Source organism: Dioszegia hungarica (assembly GCF_025882075.1).
Source record: "Dioszegia hungarica strain PDD-24b-2 chromosome Unknown MKK02contig_25, whole genome shotgun sequence".
In the NCBI taxonomy this organism is placed as follows: Eukaryota; Fungi; Basidiomycota; class Tremellomycetes; order Tremellales; family Bulleribasidiaceae; genus Dioszegia; species Dioszegia hungarica.
This window is the reverse complement of record NW_026515779.1, coordinates 382,007-396,228: the sequence shown is the minus strand read 5'-3', so window position 1 is coordinate 396,228 and position 14,222 is coordinate 382,007. Positions and strand designations below refer to the sequence as shown.

At 56.6% G+C, this 14,222-nt stretch overlaps 7 protein-coding genes across 7 annotated transcripts; 4 read left to right on the top strand and 3 right to left on the bottom strand.

The window, feature by feature from the left end:
- Window positions 1-532: 532 nt before the first annotated feature.
- MKK02DRAFT_30174 (uncharacterized protein) lies at window positions 533-1,562 on the top strand (the record flags this gene model as incomplete). Its single annotated transcript, XM_053087990.1, has 5 exons — window positions 533-605; window positions 711-761; window positions 855-1,023; window positions 1,069-1,273; window positions 1,401-1,562. The coding sequence occupies 5 exons, from the start codon at window positions 533-535 to the stop codon at window positions 1,560-1,562; spliced, it is 660 nt and encodes a 219-aa protein (XP_052942111.1).
- Window positions 1,563-2,117: 555 nt separating this feature from the next.
- Window positions 2,118-2,914, top strand: MKK02DRAFT_40637 (uncharacterized protein; the record flags this gene model as incomplete). The annotated part of the gene is made up of 5 exons (XM_053091193.1): window positions 2,118-2,256; window positions 2,426-2,519; window positions 2,580-2,666; window positions 2,722-2,808; window positions 2,890-2,914. 5 exons carry the CDS (start codon window positions 2,118-2,120, stop codon window positions 2,912-2,914), a joined length of 432 nt encoding a protein of 143 aa, XP_052942110.1.
- Window positions 2,915-3,141: 227 nt separating this feature from the next.
- Window positions 3,142-5,020, bottom strand: MKK02DRAFT_40636 (uncharacterized protein; the record flags this gene model as incomplete). The annotated part of the gene is made up of 4 exons (XM_053091192.1): window positions 3,142-3,750; window positions 3,811-4,197; window positions 4,266-4,458; window positions 4,527-5,020. The coding sequence occupies 4 exons, from the start codon at window positions 5,018-5,020 to the stop codon at window positions 3,142-3,144; spliced, it is 1,683 nt and encodes a 560-aa protein (XP_052942109.1).
- Window positions 5,021-5,292: 272 nt separating this feature from the next.
- On the bottom strand, window positions 5,293-7,217 carry MKK02DRAFT_40635 (uncharacterized protein; the record flags this gene model as incomplete). Its single annotated transcript, XM_053091191.1, has 7 exons — window positions 5,293-6,002; window positions 6,064-6,184; window positions 6,236-6,373; window positions 6,423-6,515; window positions 6,581-6,688; window positions 6,749-6,874; window positions 7,041-7,217. The coding sequence occupies 7 exons, from the start codon at window positions 7,215-7,217 to the stop codon at window positions 5,293-5,295; spliced, it is 1,473 nt and encodes a 490-aa protein (XP_052942108.1).
- Window positions 7,218-7,551: 334 nt separating this feature from the next.
- MKK02DRAFT_40634 (uncharacterized protein) lies at window positions 7,552-8,041 on the top strand (the record flags this gene model as incomplete). The annotated part of the gene is made up of 4 exons (XM_053091190.1): window positions 7,552-7,597; window positions 7,655-7,724; window positions 7,774-7,854; window positions 7,948-8,041. The coding sequence occupies 4 exons, from the start codon at window positions 7,552-7,554 to the stop codon at window positions 8,039-8,041; spliced, it is 291 nt and encodes a 96-aa protein (XP_052942107.1).
- A 1,755-nt stretch (window positions 8,042-9,796) lies between these two features.
- MKK02DRAFT_40632 (uncharacterized protein) lies at window positions 9,797-12,266 on the bottom strand (the record flags this gene model as incomplete). The annotated part of the gene is made up of 3 exons (XM_053091189.1): window positions 9,797-10,303; window positions 10,364-10,851; window positions 10,898-12,266. 3 exons carry the CDS (start codon window positions 12,264-12,266, stop codon window positions 9,797-9,799), a joined length of 2,364 nt encoding a protein of 787 aa, XP_052942106.1.
- Window positions 12,267-12,615: 349 nt separating this feature from the next.
- Window positions 12,616-14,172, top strand: MKK02DRAFT_40631 (uncharacterized protein; the record flags this gene model as incomplete). The annotated part of the gene is made up of 9 exons (XM_053091188.1): window positions 12,616-12,661; window positions 12,704-12,844; window positions 12,895-12,996; window positions 13,049-13,150; window positions 13,205-13,281; window positions 13,331-13,416; window positions 13,460-13,578; window positions 13,634-13,703; window positions 13,782-14,172. 9 exons carry the CDS (start codon window positions 12,616-12,618, stop codon window positions 14,170-14,172), a joined length of 1,134 nt encoding a protein of 377 aa, XP_052942105.1.
- Window positions 14,173-14,222: the final 50 nt, after the last annotated feature.

Below are 14,222 nucleotides of genomic sequence, written 5' to 3'. Positions count from 1 at the left end.
CGAGGCTTCCGCTGCTGCCGTTCAGAATTCACTCTGCAGATCAGACATTGTTCAACGCTGCCTCTTCAGGCTGAGTGGATGCCGCGCTCAGAGCTCTGCACAGCGCCTGCAGATGCTGACCTACCCCACACTCGGCTTGAACAGCCGATTCACGAAATACTGTGATCCGAGATCGCCAGCAAGGCGCAGGAGGGGGTACTTCATCGGCCGGATGCTGTCCAAGTATCCAGCTAATATCGCCTGACATCACTTCGCTTTTGGCCCATCCTCTTACGTGTGCTGACTATCACCACAGAGTGTGGTAGCTTGAACAAGAAGACGAAAGATCTGCTAGACGCCTCACGACTGAAAGGATAGCCTGAAGGGTGATATGGCGTGCTCACTGTGGCATCAACCGACTGAGTTTCTGGCAAGCGGGTTGAGAGTACACATATAGTTACCGTCGCGGAGGGAAGTAGAAGCTAACGCTGTACAGTGGCGCTACTGACTCTGACATTCAATTGGCAAGATGATCGCCTCGAATCCACCCCGCATGACCATGTCGGAAATCAAGGCGGCGCTAGTGGAAAGGTCGCTGACTGCGAGGTGGCTTTCAAGGTCCGACGGTGAGTCTTTTCACGTATGACAGGTCATTGCTCCCTGAAATGCTCCTTGGACTTGCGTAGCACGAGCCAAGCATACATGATATCACATGGACTGATGTTGACCAGCCTCCGACTTGAAAGAAGCCGAGGATGCACTGATAGCGTCATGGACAGACGGTAAGTTGAACTGCGGTCTCTGGGACCTGCGGTCAAAGGGGAAGTGCGATGGGTTCTGGACATCACATAGTGAGGAGATGCTGAGATATACAGCCGGATATGACATGGACGTTCACGAGTCGCAAATCATTGAGGATTTCGCCAGCATGAAGCAGGTTGAACCGTCGATCGGGACGCAAATACTTGTGTATCGGGATACGAGCTCCTCGGCTGACAACGAGCCGATCGTAGCCGTGGGGATCCTCGCTCCACACAAACTTTCGTAAGACGACAGTCCCAGTCACTCGCCACACTGCTGATGAACTAGACCTACAAGAGCCGATTACCTGAAATCCAGACCTGCGCCCGAGTATGCTGCTTACCCAGGAACGATGTGTCTTGATTGGCTGGGCGTCAAGAGCGAGTACCGGAATCGCAAGGATCATATTGGCTCACTGATGCTTCAGCATCTGATCAGCGAGAGTCATCATGCAGGGTATGACTTTCGGTGTGAGACGGTCGAGGGGGCTGATGTGAGTTTAACAGCCGAGATTCTGCCAACGTCACATCTTACTGATCCGCAACTAGGGCGTGCAGGATTGCTTGGTGCGTTTTCATAGCATCCCCACCATTTCAATGATATCATAGCTAACGGCTTAGCGAACATATTACACTGGACGTCATGGACTCTCACACGTGGACTCAGACAGCTCAGACACGGGCCACCCAGTGTTTTACGCCCTCCGTCCTCCATGCTGTGCGACGGCGAGCATGGCTCCGAAAAGCGGAACCTTTGGTCACGCACATACTGATACCGGCTAGCCTTTTGAGCTGCCTGTCCGCCGTACAGACGTCTTACTCCCCATCTCATTCCATCAACCATCCGTAGGGTTTCAATGCATGCCATTAGCTGTCATCGATGCGCATTCAGGTCCCGGTGACGCGTCTTTGGTCTAGACGATATGACTCAGAGGTTTGTGCTAGGGAGCTATAGCCGACCGAGCTCCTCGGCACGTCTGGGGCTGTTGACTGGGCGTCGGCGCCTCGGTACGTCAGTATGTCAAATGAAGCCGACTCGCTACAGCTGTCGCTCTTTGCCACCCACCCATCCTGTGGCGCCACTTTCACGGTCCCCATCTGCTTCCGCTCCGCTCTCGGCATAGAAAGTCAACCAACGTCACCCAAAATCAGTCGCGTCCATCGGACGGGCTATATCAACCGACCTCCAACTTCCTCTGCTCTCACCTCAACTCAATTGCTCAGCTATCTTGCCACCATACATAGCACTCACCTCTTGCCACCCACCCACACCGCATCCACACCCAATCTCAACTCCAGCAAACAGCTTTACAAAGTACAAGCCCAAAGACAGCCCTCATGTCGTCCACTACTTCTTCTACCAACTCTACGCCCGCCAAGGGCTCGGCGGGCGCTTCGCCCAACATCACGCCCATGCATGACCCGGCGCACCAGGCGAAGGTTATCCCGCAGACGAAGCCTTTGGGGCTTGCGAACCGTGAGTATCCAATATGCTGATTGGCTTGTACGGTGATGGGTGGGAAGGTTGAGTGATGGATGGAGGAGAAACAAGACGGGGCTTGTCAATCTCGGACGAGGAGCGCGGCGTGTGTGCTGGTGTGGCGACAGATCAGTGGTGTGAGAGAGTATCAAGCTGACTGGAACAGCAAATCCCATTGTGCCCGGGCAGAATGTCGACCCGTCCATGGCTGCCGGACTCGGTCAGAAGGCATTACTCGCCAAGCGGTTCGCCAAAGCCAGGTGAGTCCACCATCAGCTGTCTCTTGTGCTGGGATCCACAAGCATCAGCTGATCGTTTAGTAGCAAGAGCACCGTCAGCCCTACCGACCAGATGCAGTCCCCTTGCACTCAGAAGCTCTCTGGCGCGAAGCAACGCCACTTTGTCAAGTGAGCTGGCCCTCTCGCCTCTCTTGCCAATGGGGCACTCAAGCTGACACGTCAGATCGAGCAAGCCTGCATCGCTCGCTGCGTCCTTTACAGCCATGCGTGATAGTCCTGCCGCACCAAAGTCCGGCCCACGGACAGACATGTAAGGCGGTCCCTGTGCCTCAACGTGTGAGTCGACACCTCCCTTCGCGAGGATTTGACTTGGGCACAGCTGACATTGCAGTTGCCCTTCTGCTTCGACCGCATAACGACCCTCTTGACGATAACGACCACCCCTTCTTGACGCTATGTCTGCCCTCGACGTATGCCCCTCGCTCTGTATCTACCTCCCGTACCTTATCTTGTAATTGACTCATGCATACTATACGAGTCTGCCTCGGGCCATTGGACTGGGCCACTGGCGATATGCTCTGACGAAATCTCCCTCGCTTACACAGTACGCTCATATAGGACCGTATACTGCGTCCAGGGTGCATCAACTAAACATCTCTTCTAGATCCATGACAAGATCCTTCTGCCCCCAACCCGCCGAGATCGCATGAACAATCAACCAGCACCTCCCCAGCGTCTCGTCCACGCTCGTCTCGTCATACTCTTCCCTCTCATTCGGAGTGATCTGTTCTTTCGCCGGACGAGCCATCTCCTTCTCCGCTACTCCCGTCGCCTCTCGACTGTCTCGCGCATACTTCCACCGCGCACCCATTACCCACGGTACTGGCGCCGGCGCCGCCCCCGTTCCGCCTTCGCCCACGGCACCGCCATTAGAGGAAGAAGCAGGCAACCCGACTTCACCAGCCATGACGGCCTCGACCCACCGCCAAGCGCCCACACGCATGACGACCCTCGCGAGCTCCCGGAGTGCCGAGACTTGCGCTGCGGAGAGGAATGGGTCGAGCACGAGCAGAAGGGCGTAGATCCAGCGAGAGTAGTGCTCGGTGAATGGGTTCTTGCGGGAGTGGGGGCGGTATGAGGAGGAGGAAGAGGTAAGGGGATCGTATGAGGGCGGGATGAGGTCGGACTCGAGGGGCGTGAGGGTATTTTGGATGTGGGTGGTGAGGGTGGTCAGGACTGAGATGATGTGGAACTGAATCATTAGCTCTTGGCTGGGGAATACGAGAACGGGAGCGCGGAAAGAGCAACTTACAGTATCCAACTTCTGCAATATACAGACGTGTGGATCCCGGGATTTATGACGCTCCCCAAGCGGCTCCAGCGTATCATAATTCAGGGCAGCCTCCTCCTCGTCCTCAAGGTCCATGTCCACATCGTCTTCGTCTCCGCCTCCGGCATTCATTCCCTCCTCTTCATCGACCTCAGCGTTCAGTCCCTCTTCCTCGTCCACCTCAACAGCAGGGCCCTTCCCTTTCGCGCTCGACGCAGCGGTCTTTGGCCTCGCAGGGGGTGAGAGCTTCCGCCGAGGATACCCATTGATGTAGTATCCCCATTCACCGCGCTGAGAGGTTGGTGGGATCTTTGGCCAGGTAGAGGGGTATGGAAGAGGGGGAGAGGGAGGCCAGGACTGCGCGATGGTCTGTGGATCAGCTGTAAGCACATTGCCCAGTTTCACGGCGTTCAAGTCTTGAAAGGGGATAGACATACCCTTCTGTACTCGACAAAGTGGTGCGGGAAGACAGTCTGCCATGACTTCTTCGGGAGTGCCGGATGTCTGGACGGTCCAGCGGCAGCTTGGTCCGGCTGAGCAGCCTCTCCGATGTCTGGCAAAGCGGGCGCCGCAGAGCTGCTCCATGGGTTCTCAGCTCGAGTAAACGTCGGCAACACTTTATCTGCCCTCCTGTCCTCGTCAGCTCTTTGCTCTGCATCATCGCGCTGGAGAGCTTCTAGTTGGAAGATCACACTCACATAGCAAGCGCAAGATACGTCGCTCCATCCTCTGCATCACCTTCCCAATCATCAGGCAGGTCCGCAACTGGCAGAACCTGCGCTCCACCTCCCTTCTTGTCCTTCTTCTTTCCCTTCCCCTTCCCATCCGCATTGCCTATAACGAACGCCTCGCCCGCATCGCCATCTTCATCCTCATCCTCGTCATCCTCTTCCCCCTCCTCTCCTTGCTGGGCAAACGAATCGTACTCCCCGCCCTCCTCTTCCTCTTCCTCTTCTCCTTCCTCGTACTCTTCTCCCATGTTCCCTTCGCCCGCAGCTCCACCGCCCAGGCTCATCCGAGAGGAGGCAACCTGAAAGGAAGGGCCCGAGCCTTGCACCTGCATCTGCAATGGCAGGCCAGCTCGAGGGGTCGAATTGGACCTCGAGCTCCCGCCGTGTGATTGAGCTCGGGCGGCAGCCTCTTCGGCTTGTCGTTTCCGTTTGCGGTGTTCTGCTTGTCCGGGGCGGGCCATGCCGTGCTTGCGAACTGCAGGATGACGAATGGAGTGATAAGCGGACAAGAAGGGAAGCAGAGGGATGCGCGCAAGTTGATGGGCGAACTATCGACGGTGGGTGGTAATTTTGATCACGTGCCGATCTGTAACTGAGCAGCTGGTGAACAGCTCTGCTTCACTTGAGCGCTTCACTTGAGCATAGCAACCGGTTCTCTATCGGCGCCGACGCCACAGCTCCCGATGGTCAGGTAAGGCGGCCTCTCTCCCCTCAGATCTCAAACTCAGATACATCACCCAGCTCTACTATTGAGCGCGCCCACCCTCCTCCTATCCTCCGCCCCACCGGCACCCGGCGTGCCCGGCTGACTCGCAAACTGCCCTCGGAACCTAAACGCATCATCCCCCGATCCACTAGCAGCTCCTCCAGCAGATGGCAAATTCCGCTGCGCGGCATACATCGCCGGATTGCGATATGCGGATGTCGAGCCTAGACCTGATCCCGGTCCGGCTCCGGGCGTCTGGTATGCCCCACTGAAAGAAGGCTGGGGTATCCTCGATGATCCGCCTACGCCAGGCGTGGGCAAGGGCGTCGCGCGGGATGAGGACGAACCGCCTGGGAATCCAGCTGGCATATGAATCTTCCTTCCCCCGCCTCCTCCTGCAGCTCCGGAAGGCGTAGCGGAATGCACCCGCATTTCCGGCCCGTTGGTACCGCCAGCAAGTGACGTCCCCCGCGTATCCGTTCCGACTTGAGAAGTCTCCGCCGAGTCCCCGCCGAGGCCGAGGTCATTCACGATCTGCCCGAGACCCTGCCGGACAGCTTGGGACATGACTTCCTTGGCTTCTTCGCCTAGGTCGGCCATGAACTCCTTGGAGGAGAGGTTGGTGCGATTATTGAGGATCTGAGGGAGGGAGAAGGAGAAGGTCTTGGGGTGGACAATGCGGTCTTGTATGAGTGAGCGGATACGGGAGAGGAGGAGTTGCTCGAGTTTGGGTATGTCTGAGAGGAGTCAGCTACGCCCATGCTTTCAGACCCGAAGCATCAGATGCAATGAGCTGACCTTGCAGCTTCGCTCGAGATCCCAGTAAAGATGTTGTTTTGAGATTCAAGTGAAAGTCGGGCAAAAGGCAGGCGTGAAGGTGTTGTCGTCCTTCCACAGGATCATGTATTTGTACGCTCAGCTATCAGGAGTCAGCTCAGACCGCTGCGAAGAATTTAATCGCGTAGCTTACTGTTCCACCTATCGCTGCGAGCTCGACACCTAGTGATACGGGGAGGACGGCGAACCGAGGTCGAGGGAAGTTGACGAGAACGGCAGTGGAGAGTGATAATGAGACTGCGTCCGAGTAGTCCATATCTATTTCGGCTCTCTACCATGTCAGCTCGGCAGGCGGGTATACCACGATCCGAGAAGCTCACCAGATGCCCTTGCCCGTCCGCGGGTCGTATTCTCGCATTTGAGAACAAGGGGTATGAAGTGCCTAATGATATTGAAGTCACTTTGATGGGATCCTATAGGGTAAGCTCTCTCGTCGTGGCCTCACATGTAGCCAGTACTCCCGTGGCGCCTGACTTACCAGCCAGCTCATCGCTCCACTTTCTGGATTCAGCCACTTCTCCACCTTCACCCTTGCCCCTTCTTCTCCTCCAGCCGAAAGCAGATCGTTCCGGTATCCCTGCATCACCTTAACGTGTTAGCTGCTGCTTGTGATTGTGATCATCGTAGCGTGATCTCGTCAGCTCACCTGAGCAAAGAGGACATTGATCCAGCCCGTGGACTCCGCGGCGTGAGTCGACATATCATAGCTCGTCTTCGCCAGGATTTGGGATGGAGGTGGCGGCGGTAGCTTATTGGAAGCGGCTAGTGATTTCTGGGTGATCAGCTCCAGTCTAAACTCTCCGATCTGTCCCCAGCCATGAGCGCAGAGTCGGTCTGCTTTGGGGGTCAAGTCCAGCGGACCACAGCTAAACCCCCTACCCCCACTGGGAAGGCGAGATGCCATGACGCTGTAGTAGCCCAGGTATTGCTGGACTCACTCGTACGCGCTCATCTCTCCGTTTCCTCCAGTCCTCTCCATCCCGTCTATCGGCAGGCGAGAAGACGACATAGCGTATGAAAACCAGTGTGAGCAGCAGAAAGCTGGCCTGGCCGAGGATCAGGCCTTGTGTGAAGGTCCACTGACTCGAAGCCGGCTCGACTGTGCGGACCGACATTCTGAAGATCTTCCAAACACGACTTCGCGCCTCTGTCTAGCGCCCGGGGTCCCTAGTGAGGTCTCGAGGAGAAGTGATAGATGATAGTGAGCGAACTTATACCGCAGCTCGCTGGACTTTGACTTTGGTTCGGCGGTGACGATTTCTGTGCCGAGAACCTCGGACGTCATGCCCGAGGTGGATATCTAAACCATCCCCCCTCTTACGACCCCTGAGTCCGGGCCAAAACACGCGTTTGATTTTCCTTCTGTCTTCCATCTCACACTTATCCTCCCCGATCTCTCCCGACTATCTATCTGAACCCACGTCCCTCATCCACCTATAGTCATCTACCATGTCTGCCAACGCCTCAGCGCCTCTTCAAGCCCAGAACGGGAACGGTGAGCTTTGCCGCCGGATTGCCAGTTGGAGCGAGAGAGAAGCTGACTCGACTGCAGCCCAACAACCCGCTCAACAACCGATGTTCCTTCACAAGAAGGGTCTTCTCGGTGGTCAGAAGGTACCAGGGTGAGCTCCACCTCCCTTACCGCGAGCAGGCCAAAAGCTGACTGAATAGCGGGATCACCAGCCCAACAGACAATGTCCTCTCTCCCTGTTCGGCAAAGTTGAGCGGTGCCAAACAACGGCATTTCGGCAAGTGAGTGACCATGCCACTCGTCTGCACCTAGTCGACCTAGTGTCGTTTATGGCTACTCTCCGCTCATCCTCGAGGTCCAAGCTGACATGCCAGATCCAAGCCAATGGGCCTGACCAGTCAACTCAGCAAGCTCGCCGTGTCCAACTCGTCGGCATCGGTCGACAGCAAGTCAAAGATCGACTTCTGATTTCCCACCTTACCTCACATCTGGGGCACCCTCGCATAGTGCCCCTACCTTTAAGGGCACCTCGCAGTCACCCGGCCGCCCTCCATCGCTTCGTCATTTTCAGTTTCTGGACCGGCATCTCTGTAACGTGTAACATCATCTGAAAATACCATATGTGCATACCACTCGTACCATCAAACTTCAACCTGGTCGGAGGGCCTTCTAACATGGCTTCCATAGCTCTGCCTTACCGTCATTGTTCGTTCTGATCTGCTCATATATACTGATACATTACCTTTGACAGGGCGGCAAGGCGGCCTGGCAAATTCACGAGATCCAGTATATCATCCGCACCTACAGAGGTAGGTCGATCTCTCGCTACAAACAAGCAAGTGGACGTACTCGCAATTGAAGGGCGAAATGAAAGGCTGAGCAATATCTTTCGTCTCTCTGGCCGGTCACTCCTCGTCGAATGTGCCAGTGCTTTCCGTTGGCGAGTCGGCATTTGACGGGCTTTCAGCGGGATCCTTTCACTCAGTAAGACGAGGTGGAGATCCGTTGACAAACTCGTGCGCGAGCTTGCACATTGACTCATCGTGTACAGCGTGATTGATCAGCGCCCTTTACCTCTCGGTTTGTACCTGACCTTGCGACCGAATCATACAAACCTCACTACATATCTTGCGGATATTAGATCAAGCGGACGCACTGATGAGCAGTGGACATACAATCACGCGTCTACAGCGGGGTTGCAACTCACAGCCCTCTCGGCTGGATTGCTGTCGTACGTAGATACACTCGTCTCAATGAACCAGGGCCCAGCTCACTGATAAACACAGCTGCGCACGCGGAGCTGCACACAGCGATCCAAGTCATGCTACAGGCGATGATCCGCAGTGAGTCGTGCTGGTCCTTCCGATGCTTACGCAATGGATACTCGATGTCGCTGATCGGTAAAGCAAAGAAGTACAAGGCGGCCAATGAGTTGGAGGAGGACATCCACCTGGAGGTGGAGAGGGCACTGGAGACTCACGGCGGGGTGTACGTATCCCGCAACTCTGAAGACGATTCTGATATCCCCGCCGCCGCCATCTTCGACCACTTCATCGTGAGGAAAGTGCCCCTGTGAGCTTTCAAAGCATCTTGTACCCGCACATCGTACGCGCTAAAGTCATAGCGCTCCGTTCAGTCAGCGTGGGTCTCGGACACGCGAGTGGTCTCAGGCGCTGGAATCCACACTCGTCTTGGTGGGTACGCATTCCGATCACACAAGGAAAGGACATGCTACAGGTCTCATTCTACACTGCTCAAGAATCTCGCAAGACCAGGACCACAAGTTGGTATTCCAGGTAACGGACCCCGCACTGGTCAGTCTGCCCTGCGTGTTTTAGAGCTACCACAAGGAAGTCAACGTGCTAAGACCCTCAGTCTCAACCTATCACAACAGAAGGCTGAGACTTCATCATACGCCAGGTAGCAAGCTGGAGAGTGGTCGCGACGAGTTCACCTCAGTATGGCCCGAGCTGGCGATGCCCGAAAGGGAGTGTGACTGTCCCTCTGACGAGTGGGCGATCCGGCAGATCAAGCGCAGCGAAGGTTCCCACCCCTGCGTTCATTGATGCATTTGCCATCTGCGAGCATAGATTGCGCCCGAACTTTTCCGCCAGCTACCGGCAATGCTCATCGGCGCTCATCGGACATTGCGTGAAGGCAATCAAACCCTAGATGCACGCTCTAGATGTACGCTTAAAGCTAGATATCCCAAGACCCATCTATCTATGTCACTTTCCGATGACTCCCTCGCCACGCCCATGGCCTCCACTCTGCACCCCCTCCCCCTCCCAGCCCTCCGCCAATCTGCATCCCCCTCGCCGTCCCCATTCCCATCCCCCCGAAACCCGAGCCCGGCCCCAATGTCGCCCCTTGCGCCGAAACCAGAACCACCGGCGCCCTCGACCTCCTCCCTTTACTACGCCACCTCCACCCGCCGACCGCCAACCCTATCAACGCCATAATCACCGCCCACCTCGTCCATCCCCTCTCACCTCCTCCGGCCGCGGCGAGTAATCTCGCGCGCTCACTCTTCTGCCTCAGCGTTTCGCGCTCGCGGCTCTCTCGCCCGGCCGACTCATGCGGGACATTGAGGATCGCCTGGTTCGCTTCGTGCCCCGAGTGATCGTCGTGATGTTCCCCTGGAGTCACTTCTGTGTTGTCTTCAGGATGCGTGAGGAAGTGATGGTGTATACGGGATTGGATATCGAGGAGGAGCTCATGCTCCCACGCCTGACGCGTCAGCGCTCATGACCTATATACACTGTGTCGTGCGAAAACGGTCAAACTCACGTGAACCTTGCTCATCTCCTGATTCCATTTTTGCATTCCCCGCCTCAGCCCCGTAGCCTCCTCCACTAACTTCCCTTGATCCTGCTCCAGCGCCTCTACCCGCTTTTGCAATCCCATCGCCCCCTGCCCTGGGACCTGGGCCTGCTTGATCTCCTTGACAGGCACCTTGTGCTCCCCTCCACCTGGAACCGCCTGGAAGAGGCTTTCCATCCGTTGATTCAGCCGTTCAATCTCCTCGACGACGCGCGAGCGAGAATGCTCCAAGATCCCATCCATCATCTCCGATCCGGTATCGAATTCCTCGAGCTTGGCGGGCGGATGCCTAACACCGGCCTGGACATCTGCGTCGGGGACGGTCTTGCCGGGTGGAGGAGGTGTTTTCGGCGGATGAGCAGCCGCGACCGGCTTTTGGGGTTGTGCGTGTTTGGCCATAGCAGCCTTTCTGGCCTGTCTCCGAGTTTGCGCTTCGACGGGATCAAGGCAGGCCGCTGGGATGTTAACCAAATACAAGGCAGTGAACGGGACATGACTTACCATACTGAAAGTCGGCATCGACAAAGTGAGCTTGAACCTCGCTCTCCGTGATACTCTTTGAGGTATACATGAACGCCATTGGGTCCGGGTTGATCGCTTCAGGGAAACACCTCTCTCCCCTTCTTCCCTCATAAGATGCGCCGTCCACATTGTCCAGTATCTTCCACCCCTTCAAACCCGCCGCCGCGATCCCGTACCCCATATGCGACCCCTCCAGCCTGTTATGGAGGACCGACCCGCCCGTCAGGATCGTCTCGGTATCGTCAGACCATACCGTTGGCCCGATGCCTATTCCCACCCTCAGTCCGGCGCCCCGAGCATGGACGATGTTGTCCCGTACAACGACGCCTGTATAGTCCGCGTTGAACGGTGTAGCATCGACCATGAGGATGCCGGCCATTGCGGATTTCTTATCCGTGTAGATGGTATTGTTCTCGACGACCGTTCCGGGCGAGCAGTAGAGGACGATAGAAGCGGCAGTATTGTCGATGAAGACATTGTCTTTGACGAGACTGTCCCGGCATGCGATAGAGAGACCGTCCGCGAGTGGTTTGCCCAGAGGGGAGAGCTCCGGGTCCTCCCCGTCCTTCTTCGAGTCGTACTCTTCCCCTACGGGCCCAATCACATTCCCTGTGATCCTCGCTCCCTTGCATTCCAGCTTGTCTCCCTCCCGAACATGTATCGCCGTGAATCCTCTTGGATCCCTCAGGACGCAGTTCTCAACCACCTGCCCCTCATTCCCGCCGAGAACGACGAGCGGGCCCGCAGCCTCGTCAGGCTTCGACCGGCCCAGCTTCCACCGATACCCGTCAATGATGAGATTTCGGACTTTGACGCCCTTACACCGCCGACAATCGCCCTGGATGGCCGTCTCCCCGGACGCCTGTATCCGAAGGACGGCGCGCGTGTCGTCGGTGGGATTCCCGAAGGTCGTGATTTCCTGGTCCGCAGCCGTAAAGACGATAGGGCCGGACAGGCGGTATATTTTGGACGGGCAGAGCTGGACTACTGTGCCCGGACCGCCTTCGGTGAAGAGAGCGGTGATGGAGTCGTAGTCCGCGAATCGGAGGCAGGATGCCGCGGCAGCATCGACCGGGACGGATAGTAGGAGGATGAAAGCGAGGGTGAAGATCAGGGTAGGAAGGAGTGACCGATGCCGGTGGGTTGATAATAACGGACGGGGATGGGAAGATTTATCGGCGAGAGGTGCGAGTGATGGACGCGCTGCAGCCGCAGTGCTCGCTTCAGCGACAGCGGAGGGGGACGAGCTGCTATCTCGTGGTCCGTCCACTCGTCTCCGCTTCCTCCGGGCGAAACAATGCTCCGCCGAAGAGGCTCCCTCGCCGTTCGTGGTCCCGCTTCTGCTCATAACGACCGACTCATGACAGTCTCAGCAAGGCGTTTGAGAGGTGAGAGAGATATCGGGATATGTACAAGCTGAGAGATACAGAAGTTCACAACGCGTCAAAGTCAAGTCAGGCACGCGCCCAGTTCCCGATCGGAAAACCTTAAATTAGGTCACGTGCACATCTCAAACAGCACTGGCTCCAGCATCTGTCGCTTGTCTACCATCGCTATGAGGCATCAAGCATCAAGACGGTAGATAAGGTACTCACAAAGCTTTCTGACAATGCGGTAGCTGTGATATAGCCACAAACGATAACGACCCGACTCACTCACTGCCTGTATATCCGACTCGCTCTGCGCCATCTCCCAATATGACCCATCCCTCGCAGCCGGAAGCCGGCCTCACCCTCGATCTAGGTGGGTGCTCTCATCTTCACGCTGATCAGTACTGACCATCAGTCGTCAATGTTCTCAGCCAGACACTATTCTCGGCATTCTTCTGCGCCTTTGTACCGGTCGCCATAGCTGGACATGCGAAATCGTGGCATCAGCCGGCGGTGTACTGGTCTGCCGGATGGGCTGCTTTCCTGGTAATCCTCGGTCAGTCTCAAGCTGTATCCACCTGCCAAGATCAATGTCTGATGATTCAGCCGCGCTAAAGTACATGAATCGTCTTTACGCCGCAAGAGGGTCATACTTCTTCCTCCCGCCGAGGCTGAACTGGGAAGAGCAGATCGTGCTCATCACCGGAGGTAAGCCCTTAGCCTGGCCTCTCGGTGGCTCTGAGGTCTGGCTGACTTCCAGGCGGCTCGGGAATAGGTGCTTTGCTCGTTGAGACCCTGGCACTGCGCAATGTGACGGTAGTCATACTGGACCTTGCGCTACCGAAGGAGCCCATTGAGAATGGTCAGTCTACAGCTCCGCCCTATAGTGCAGAGGGGTAAGCTGATCATATTGCAGACAATGTTTATTCCTACATCTGCGACGTGTCGGACTATAAGCAGGTCCAGGCCTGTGCGGAGAAGATACGGTCTGAGGTCAGCTTATCGCTGCCTCTTCAGCACAGCCTAGCTGATTCCTTCTCAGGTCGGCGATCCCACTATCCTGGTCAATAACGCCGGGACCGTACGAGGGAAGCTACTGCTTGATCTTACAGAGGAAGACATCCGCACGTGAGCCTGCCTGCTCTCTCCCAGTCTTATTTTGATCGACCAGGACATTCGGCGCCAACACCCTGGCGCACTTCTGGACGCTCAAGGCCTTCCTCCCCGCGATGCTCGAGAAAGGTACTGGACACATCGTCAACGTCGCGAGTCTCATGGGGATGATCGGATGTGCGCAAATGAGTGAGCTTGGATTCGATCCAGTACGGCCTAGCTGACATAATAGCTGATTATTGCGCGTCCAAGGCCGCTTTGATCAGTCTGCACCAGAGTCTGCGCTTTGAGCTTGACAACCGGTACGTTTCATTCATTGCCCACGCACCACTTCCTTTCCACCCACGGTATCATGAGGCCTAGGGAGCTGACCACTACAGCTACCTCACGCCCCAGATCCGCACCACCCTCCTCATCCCCTCATTCCTTTCCACCCCCCTCTTTGCTCGCGCGCACATGCCCCACTCCGCCACCAGCCTCGGCGCGTTCGCCTGCCCGCCCGTCTCCCCACCAACCATCGTCAAGGCCCTCATCGCCGCTCTCGACGCAGACGAAGGCCGGGTCATACGACTGCCGTTCTACTCGCAAATGGCGCGCGTGTGGGGCGTGGGGCCCGGTCTCATGCCAAAGTGGTTGATGGATATTGTGCAATGGCTGTCTGGCGCGGATTGGGCTATGCGGGATTTGGGGTCGAGACCTGACGCAGGCGAGCTGTTGGAAGCTCGTCGGAGGGAGAGGGCGGCAGGTCTGGGGGATAAGGACCGACAATAGCGCTTAGACTGTGCTAGAGCTAGATCATGCATAGGATGACCGATAATCCG